Genomic DNA, 10,265 nt, shown 5'->3' on the forward strand with positions numbered 1-10,265 from the left:
TATTAATTAAAAGTACAAATATCCTCAATTAGTCAAAAAAGAAAATATAATATTTATAAATACATATAGTGAATAAAGAATATATAGTACTTAAAGATATAGATAGTTGCCATCAGGGCCGTCTTAAGGCCATCGGGGGCCCTAGGCTAGACTTAATTTGGGGGCCCCCTTTTTCCTTAGTAAAAAAATTAAATCAAATACTAAAATAGGAAACATTTATTAAAGCAATGATAAAATTTACATGTGACGTTTACGTGATTTTTTTCTTGAAAATTCTTTAATAATATCATCAAAATCAATGGTTAAAAGAACATCTGATTCTATTGACATTAACGACAAACAGTTCAATCTTTCTTGCAGCATGGTTGAGCGGAGTTCATTTTTTATAAGTTTTAGTTTTGAAAATGATCGCTCGCCAGTGCAATTTGAGACCATCATTGACAGAAAAATTCTAAGGGAAACTTCAATATTTGGAAAAGTTGATTCCAAGTGGTCTCTTTTTAATGTTGAGTAAAATTCTGTATATGAATGTTCATCTTTTGAAATGTAATATTTAAATTGCTGGCACTCAAAAAAAAGTTCATTTTCATTTATGTCCTTCTTATAAATTTGTGCTAGGTTTGAACAATGGTCTTTTAGTTCAACATTGGCAATTGTTTGAATGTTTACTAGAAATCCGAAATTGTCATTGATCTTCTCATATGCTGATGTTCTTTTTTCTAAATTTGATGTTAGTGAATCAATAACAGAATGGTATGTTTCAATTTTGAATTTATAACTTCCCTGAAATTCCAATTCTTCAGCCTCACCATCAAAGAAGGCCATACGTCGGCTTCTTTTTTTTGTTCTTTTTGAAGAATCTCTGTAGTCAGTGTTTGGAAGCAAGATTTTGGCTTTTTCCTGGTAATTCTCAAATTGACTCCTCAAATCTTTAATGAAATGCAACAATGACTTTAGAATACGAACTGCAACATCCAGGTTTAAATTTTCTTTCTGTAAAATCTTCGATGTTTCATTAAAATGACAAAGAATATCATTCCAGAAAATTGTCAGAAAAACAAAAAGTGTTCATTTTCGTGATGAGATTTTGAGCATCATTTTGAGTTTCTTTTGACTGACTTATGTCCTTGATCAAAAATTCAAGTGCTTTTTTAATCTTATCATAACTGTCATGCAGACAAGTCACAGCATCTGCACGTGCTGACCATCGAGTTCCAGAAAGCTGTTGGACAATTTTTTTGCCTTTGCCAACAAAAGACAGAAGCACTTGCCAACGATGAGTTGATGCAGAAAAAAAGTTGTAGAGGCATTGAACAAAGTCAAAAAAAATAATTGCTTCTAAACAACATCCAGCTGCACTGTTGCCAACCAGATTTAAAGAATGTCCAGCACAAGGAATAAATAATGCTGATTCACTTTTGTCTTTAATCCTCTTTTGTAGGCCTGAGTACTGTCCTGCCATATTTGATGCATTATCTTATGACTGCCCACGACAGTCAGATATTGAAATTTCATTTTCTTGTAAAAAATTCAAAACCACTGTTTCTAAATGTTCAGCTCCATGCCCGTGAATGGGAACAAATTGCAAAAAACGCTCAACTGGTGCCAAGTCTTTAACATATCGAACGGTAAAAGTTAATTGATCTACATGTGACAAGTCTGGAGTTGAGTCAACGCTGATTGAGTAGTATTTTGATTTTTTTAATTCAGAAATTATTTCGCTCAAAACTTTATTTCCCATTAGGCATATAAACTCCTCACAGATATTGGCGGAGAGGTATGAAGTATTACCCTTTCCAGAATTTCCATGTTTTTTCATGTGTTCATGTAGGAATGGGTCAAACTGGCTAAGTAACTCAAGAGTTCCTAAATAATTACCATTTTGCTCTGAACCAATGGTTTCATTGTTTCCACGAAATGGCAATCCTCTTGATGACAAGAACTTTACAACTGCAACAATTCTTTTCAGCACATTTTGCCAGTACAATTGTTCGTTATGTAACTGTTTTAATAATACAGAGTCAAGCTGGCCACTTTCTCTCTGCCGACTGGAGTAAGTAAGCATATTTTTGTGATGTTCAGAACCATTCTCGTGTCCAGATATACATTTTAAGGCATTTTTCCAGTCATCAAATCCAGTTGTGGAAAAATTAGAGTGTTTGCTGGAGAATAAGGTACAAGCAAAGCAAAAAACAGAACCTGTTGAAGGTGAGTATAATAGCCATTCACGATTGACAAATTCGCCATTGTGTAGTTCACGTCTAAAGCAAGATTTTGATAAGTACCTTTTTTGTCCGCAACTCAACCTTTCCGAATTTTTGAAGCTCCCATCATTGTTCTGGCACATGGACGGGTCATTAGAAATCCAAAATGATTGAGCTTCTTGGGATAACTGATGCCACAATGCTGGGTCAGTTTCTTGAGTAGTTTTTGTTGTTGCGTTTGGATAAGTTTTAATTTGATTTGATTCTGGCTCCTGTGCTGGTTCTGGCTCCTGTACTGGTTCTGGCACCTGTGCTGGTTCTGACTCTTGCTCTGGTTCTGGCTCCTGCTCTGGTTCTGGCTCCTGTTCTGGTTCCAGTTCCTGTTGAATTTCTAGAGTTTCATTTGGCAACAAAGCACTATCAATGCTTACGAAATTTGAAGTTGGACAAAGAAATACATCTTTGGACACAACAGGCTTTGACTTTTGTACCAAAAGAAATGATGTCAAAGGAAGATATTTTGAAATGTCTTCTTTTGCTTTAGCGGCTTTTTTCCTCTTTGCAGCACCACTTTGATAAGTCCGATTAGACATGTTAAATGACTTTTTTTCAAAACAGATGTTTTAAGTTGATCACAGCAATTTCAAATTCAATCTAATGGGATATTTTAAGTGCTTGTCTTTAACACTTCTTATCGGAAAATTTATGTTTATTTTCGGACGCATGCATGCATTTTTGCTTATCAAGAAAAAAAAAATTCCCTAGGGGGCCCCCAAACTGAAAAACTGATACTTTTCTAAAAATAATTAAAAAAAATCTTATCAAGAAAAAAATTATTCCCGAGGGGCTCCCAAACTATGATTTCTTCAGAAAATTTAGAAATATAATTTTTTATTTATATAAATTTGAAAAAAAATCCAGACACATTTTGGGGGCCCCTAAAAATCGGGGGCCCTAGGCTGCAGCCTACCTAGCCTATGCGTTAAGACGGCACTGACGTTGAGTATTGGTCAAGCAATCCAAAAGCAGTTTCTTGTGGTGTGAAATACAAGTCCAAGGCAAAGTTTGAAAAGAAAATGCTTGTATGGTTAGCAATTTCACCTCGAGGCATCTCAATATCCTATTTTGTTCCTTCGGGTCTTGGTTTCAAACAAATGTGTATTCGAAAGAGTGCATTATCAAAAGACTGATGCCTTTTATTAAAAAATATCATCCTGAGGGTAATTTTGTGTTTTTGCCTGACTTGGCTTCGGCCCATTATGGTAAATCAATGATAAGCTACTTGATTTCAAAAAGCATCACTTTTGTCCAAAAAGCTGATAATCCTCCTGCAGTGCATGAACTTCGTCCAGTTGAGAACCTTTGGTCAATTTTGAAGGGAATGGTTATAAACACAATCGGGAGGCTACTTCAGTTGATAAACTAAAACAACGGATCAAGTATTGTTTGAAGAAAGTAGATGTAAATGCTGTACAGAATATGCGTGGAGAGGTGTATTGAAAGTTTGATTTTGTAAGACGAAACGGTAAAACAAGTCTATTGCAACTTCAATAATAAATTATTTGATTATAAATCTACGAGCTGTTTTTTATTTTATCAAAAAATATTAATCCACTGCTAAGTTAGAGCGTTTCAAAAAAAATCTCAAGTTTTACTGTTTACCCGTTAATCACTTAACCACAAATTCGTTCAACAAATTTACAGTTTATCTTTTTAACGCAAAAAGTCTTGCCAACAAATTTAAAGTCAAACAAACCTACCTTAATTTGTGTTTGTGAAACTTTTTTCAATCATAAACTCCCGAACTCCATGGTCTGTCCGAGAAATTGTTCCATTTATCGTAAGGACCGGATGCAAATTGGCGGTGGTGTAGCTATATACTGCAGAAATAACGTTAAATCTGCCATAGTAAGAATTACTCAAACTGACCTAGATATTGACATCATTTGTGTTGATTTAATTTTTGGGTCTAGTAAACTCCGCTTAAATATTTGTTACCGTCCACCGTCCTATTTTCTTGATAATTATATCTATCTTGAATCAAAGATTTCGAAAATTGATCGGGTTAACTATGCTTCGCCAAATGAGAAATACCATATCTTTTTTTAACTTTAGTAAATAGTCTTGGTATGCACCAATATGTACTGGAGCCCAATCGAGAAAATAATTTTCTTGATCTTTTTCTTTCAAATATCATTTCTCTATTAAGTAATATTTCTGTGAAGTGTTTATTTAGTACAAGCGACCATAACTCAGTCCTTTTTCATATAAACACCTTTGATTATTATCAGCCCGATACAAACTCTGAATCTTTTTATGATTTCAATAATACAGATGTATTTGGTTTTATATCTCACTGATCAAAAATAAATTGGGACTTCGATTTTTCTTTTGTTATTACAACTGAAGATTATTGGAACATCTTTTCTGATCATCTTCGTAAAGGTATTGATCGTTTTGTTTCAATCAGAACAATATACCATAAGAAAAAAAGTCGTTCTTATCCGAAGTATATTCATAAAATGCTTATTCGCAAATCATTTTTATGGAAAAGGTGGTCGATCACTAAGACCATCTTGTACAAAAAGGCATTTATCCAATATGCATCAAAATGTAAAAAAGCCACATCCACACACCACAAAAATGCGGAACTAAAACTGGTCAAAGAAAATAACTCAAATAAGTTTTTTAGTTACGTAAATAAAAATCTAAACAACCCCAAAAAAATGAATCCTCTAAAAACCAATAGCAACTTTACTACTAGCGATGTTGAAATCGAGGAAGTGTTTAACAAACACTTTGGAAGTGTTTTTACGGTAGATGAAGGAAATTTGCCTAAAATAAATCTTTTTGTTAGTGAACATATTAAGATGGATTGCGTAGATTTTTCAGCAAAGATAGTTCATTAAAAACTAAAAAATCTAAAACCCATCACATCATTTGGACCTGACGGTATTCTAAATATACTTTTATAACAGCACATATAATATGTATTCCGCTTTTATATATATTTGAATCAAGTTTTACGTCAAGCTTGTTACCAAAACAGTGGCTTCAAGCTTCGGTTTCGCTTATTTTTAAAAACGGATCTACTTCAGATGCCAACAATTATGAACCTATATCCATCACATGTACTAGCTGTCGAGTAATGGAAATTGTTAGTTCATGTATCGCTGATTATCTTAACATAAATAATCTAATAACACCTAATCAACACGGCTTTTTATCTAAAAGATCAACGTGCACAAATCTTCTAGAGTCAACTAATGACTGGAATAAAGCTTTAGACAGCAATTTAATTACTAACGTGGTGTACATTGATTTTCAAAAAGCATTTGACTCTGTACCTCATCCAAAACTTTTGAAAAACCTTGCAATGTACGGCATAATAGATAACCTGCTTCATTAGATATCAGCATTTCTTTCCAACAGATATCAAAGAGTTCTGGTTGGAAATTCACTTTCCAGTCCGACCAGCATTTTTAGTGGAGTTCCACAGGGTAGCATTTTGGGTCCAACGTTATTCTTGTTATATATTAATGATCTATCCTCTACAGTAAAAGATCTTAATTGCTCTCTAATTTTATATGCTGACAATATCAAGTTATAATAGTTCATTTAAGGGTTCCGATTACAGTCACAATCTCGCTGTTGTCATCTATGAAGTTTATCTCTGGTCAAAAAAATGACAGTTAAAAGTAGCCAATAAAAAGTGCTTTACTCATATGATAGCGCCTACTTTATTTTGTCAAGATATAAATAACAACTATCAATTAGGAGATCATAATTTAACCTGGTCTACAAACCCAAAAGATCTTGGTGTGACTATGGATTCTTACTTAAATTACAATAATCACATTTCAAATATCGTCCGCGCATCAAACATTCGAGGATATCTAATTCCTAAGTGTTTTAAAAGTCGAGATCCACGTGTTATCGTAAAGGCCTACACTACCTATATAAGACCAATCTTGGAATATTGCTCTCCGGTAGGTCGCCATACCGCCCTGAATTTAACAAAACAGTGAAAAGAGTTCAAAGATGTTTTACCAAGAGAATTGCTAACCTAAATAACTTTTCATATTTAAACTTAGAATTCTTGGTTTGAAACTACTAGAAATTCGTCGCCTTAAGCAAGACTTGATTACATGTTACAAAATTCTGAACAATTTAATTTGCTTAAATAAATCAAGTTTCTTTTTAATTAACAACTGTATTTACACTCGAGGACATAATTTCAAATTACAAAAACTAAAATGTAAACTCGATGTCCGTAAATACTCTTTCTTACTCAGGGTTGTTAATACATGGAATAACTTGCTGTCTGACGTCGTGAACGCTAAAAATATCAAGAGCATCAAAATTAAAATTAATTCTATCAACTTTGAAAAATACTGAAAAATACTTACTAGTTTTTGCTTTATAACTGTTGTCTTATATATAATTGTAATATATATATATTTTTTTTTTGTATTTTTCGCATATGTGTTATGAGATTGTAGGGCACGTTGTCAGAGTCCTTCATATTTTATGGACCTGCGTGTCCTTTAGAACATGTATCACTGTTCTAATAAATTTTAATCTATCTAATCTAGATTTTCAATTAGGTTAAGATCTGGACTACATGCGGGAGATTCCATTACGTGAATATTTTTTTTCATCAATTCATCAATTCCTTACCTTATTCAAGCAAACTTATTTCTAATAAGTCAATGTAGTCCTGTGAATTGATATTTGTTGAAATCCATGCTAGTGGAAGTTTTCCAGCAAAGGAAAAAGCCCCCCAAGCCATAACAGTTTTACCATCAAAGTCAAAACTTATCTGAGTATCTTTCTCTTTTTTAAGATCGTGCCAGTAATGTTAATTGCCATCAGGACCATCTCGATTGAACTTTTTTTCATCAATAAAAAGAACTTGATGCCACTTTTCCTGCCAAGACATGTGTTCTTTTGCAAATTGTAATCTAACTTCTTTATGACGAGCAGTAAGTTTTGGTTTACGCTTTTTCCAAACTGTGTTTGGATCTTCATGTAAGATTTTTCTCACAGTTGAACAGATACAGGTAATTGTAATTCAATTGTAAATCAACACGAATTTGAGATGCAGTCATGTGCTGAGCAGCAGCACGGCGTACAATAACTTATTTAGTACGATTATCAATTTTACGTTTGCCACCACTTCCCCTATAAGTTTCATAATTAACTCCAATCTCGAAGAAATTATTAACCACTTTTAGAGATCTTTTAATTTTCTTTGCAATTTCCCAATTAGATAAGCCTGTATCTTTGTATGCTTTAATTACAGCTAATTCTTCATTCGTTAAACGCTTACCACGTTCTATTTCAAATAAAGGTATTAAAAACCAAATGTTAAAAACTTTATGAGCACTGATTTCACAGTCTTTGTTTAATTTAGAAATAATAATAAAAAACACAAATGCGTATTACCAGATCAAAATATACAAGTAAATTGAAAATAATTATTGATGAGGCTAATTCTATTTTTTACCGCAAATATCAAGTATTATACACTTTATAGTTTTATCAAATGTACTGCAATTTAATTATGCTACATTACAATCTAAAAAGTTTTTGTTTGTAACAATAATTATATATGTGAATACAAAAGATGCACCTAAATATTTGGGTACCCGCAACTTTTTCTTAAAAACACAGAGGTTTTATAAAAGTATCAAAAGTGCCAATAACCCAGACCAAATAATAATATGAGTATTTTGAATTAGCTCAAAAAATTATCATTAAGATCAATAAGAGATTTGTAGAAGTAGATAATGGAGTCAGGAGTAAGAAAATGGTTAGCACAAAAAGAGAAGCTCCCTTAGCGGATGCTAATTTAGCAATCAATTGTATATATGAATTCCATGAAAGATCAATAGTAAAGCAGCCCTAGCACAGCGGTTAGCTAGCAACCGTAACGCAGTGGTTAGCGCGGTTGCCTCAGTAGCTAAAGATTCGTGGTTCAACGCCACCAACTGAGCAAGTTTTATAATATTGGTAGGGAAGAAGGCGTGAACTTCCTTTCAAATGCTCTTCCACGGTGCTCTGTGATGAAACCGTAAGGACTTCTTGGGACACCTAAAATAAAAAAAATAAAATAAAGTTAAAAATAAAAATGTCAACAGTATTGCAATATTTCTTTGCAGTAAATAACTGAGTTTTTCTGGAGTTAAAATTTACAGGCCACTGCGAGCCCTAATCTATTACAAAAGTGAGATCAGATTCAAGATCGGCTGCCTGTTCTGAGCTATCGAAAAGAAAAGACTTTTTGTCAAGACAAGAGTATAAGGTTGAGTCATTAGCAAAAGAGCTACTTCAGATGTATGGTTGTCGGGAAGATCATTAATGTAGATAAGAAACAAAACAGGACTAAGAATGGAATCTTGAGGTACCCCAGAAGCTAGTAAAAATAAAGAAGAGTGTTGGCCTTCGAGGATTACTTTAATAAAATTTTGCCAGGTAAACCATATGAAACAAACTTATTGAGAGGTCCAGCATGCCAAAGTTTGTCGAAAACTTCAGATATGTCATGAGCAATAGCCCGAGTCTCACCATGTTCATCTAATGCACAATAAAATTTTTTAGTCACAGCAGTTAGCGCGTCAACTGTAGAGCGAGTGGATCAAAATCATATTGACTGTCTGACAGTAAGTTATTTGACTCAAGATGGGATGTAAAAAATTTGTTGATCGAAGACTCGAAGACCTAGCTAATAACAGAAAAAAGACTGATCCAACAATAATTAGAGGGGTCAAAATGTTCTTGTTTTTCTTTCTGCTGGAAATTGCATCTGTTCAACAGATGCAATTTCCAGCAGAAAGAAAAACAAGTCAAGCACTTGTTAAATAGTTTAGAGAGAATTGAAGAGAGTTCTGGAGAACAATTTTGTATGCCTTTGACAGGAATGTTGTTTGGACCAAAAGTTTAATTGAGATATAACTTTAGCAACGCAAGCTGGAGTGATTTAAATGTCTAACAATGAGTTAACCTGTTTCATTGGATCGGAAAGAAGAAAATGAAAATAAGATTCAAGAGTTGAACTGGTAGAAAAGTTTTTAGCAAATAGTTCTACCAAATCCTTGGGAGAGGTAATAAGATCAGTTGTTGAAGATTTTTCAAAAGTCTCTAGAGCCTAACTTCCGAGATAAAGTACGAGAATTAGTGAACTGATAATAACGGAGCTTAGCATCAGACATCACCTTTTTACATTGATTTCTTGAAATAATAAATAGCTGTTTGTTCTCGAGAGTTATTCCTTTAAAAAGGTGAAAAAAATGATTACGATTATATATAGCAGCTGCACAAGAAGGTGAAAATCATGGAGCAGAATTTAAAGTGGAAATAAAACGGAGTTATTAAACATGGAGTAGAAATAAAGTCTTTTTTTTTTTCTTTCTTTTGTACTTTCAAAGTAATGTTAAAAAATAATAATTAAAATTTATATGTGTTAAAAATTTATATGTGTTAAAAAGTTTTCCTTAAACAATCAAAAGCAGCTAAAAGTTTTATCATATTTATAAAAATAAAATATTTTTTTGCGGGTGGGGTACAAATTTGTTGTGTAATTTAAAGGGAGAGGGGAGTGGTCAGTAAAACGTAACGAAAATTGTCCAAAATTGCGTGACGTAGTTTGTGGAGACCCCAAATCAGTATAACGTCTGGTCTGTGTTTTTTTGAAAACTATTGATCTTCTGTTTACCAATACCATGAGCATTAAGTGCGAAATAACGTCAATACCCGCAGTGACAATCCAGGGGTGGGGGTGGGATAAAGGTATGCATCCCCCCCCCCCACCATTAGAATCTGAAAGTCTTAAAATATATTCGAAATGGAGGACCTTTTTTTTTTTTTATCGGAGAAGTAAATGTGATACAAAATATAAAAATACTTCAACATGTCCTTACGTCCCTACACCCAAAATTCCAGGATCAGTGCATATGACTGCATACCCGGGCAACAAAAAGAATTTCTGCAATTAAACTCTGCCGACCAACGATGAGCCGCGGAGAAGAAAGAAAAAGAGGTTATTTGTCTTGAGTAACC

General features: G+C 33.4%; 1 protein-coding gene across 1 annotated transcript; it reads right to left on the reverse strand.

The window, feature by feature from the left end:
• Positions 1-237: 237 nt before the first annotated feature.
• LOC136078434 (uncharacterized) lies at positions 238-825 on the reverse strand. Its single transcript, XM_065794208.1, has one exon. The coding sequence runs from the start codon at positions 823-825 to the stop codon at positions 238-240; it is 588 nt and encodes a 195-aa protein (XP_065650280.1).
• Between the last annotated feature and the right edge of the window lie 9,440 nt (positions 826-10,265).

The sequence above is a fragment of the Hydra vulgaris genome, chromosome 03 (genome assembly GCF_038396675.1).
Source record: "Hydra vulgaris chromosome 03, alternate assembly HydraT2T_AEP".
In the NCBI taxonomy this organism is placed as follows: Eukaryota; Metazoa; Cnidaria; class Hydrozoa; order Anthoathecata; family Hydridae; genus Hydra; species Hydra vulgaris.

Excerpts from the sequence above, each read along its gene's own strand:
- LOC136078434 (XM_065794208.1), bottom strand. The coding sequence starts at position 825 with ATGGCCTTCTTTGATGGTGAGGCTGAAGAATTGGAATTTCAGGGAAGT.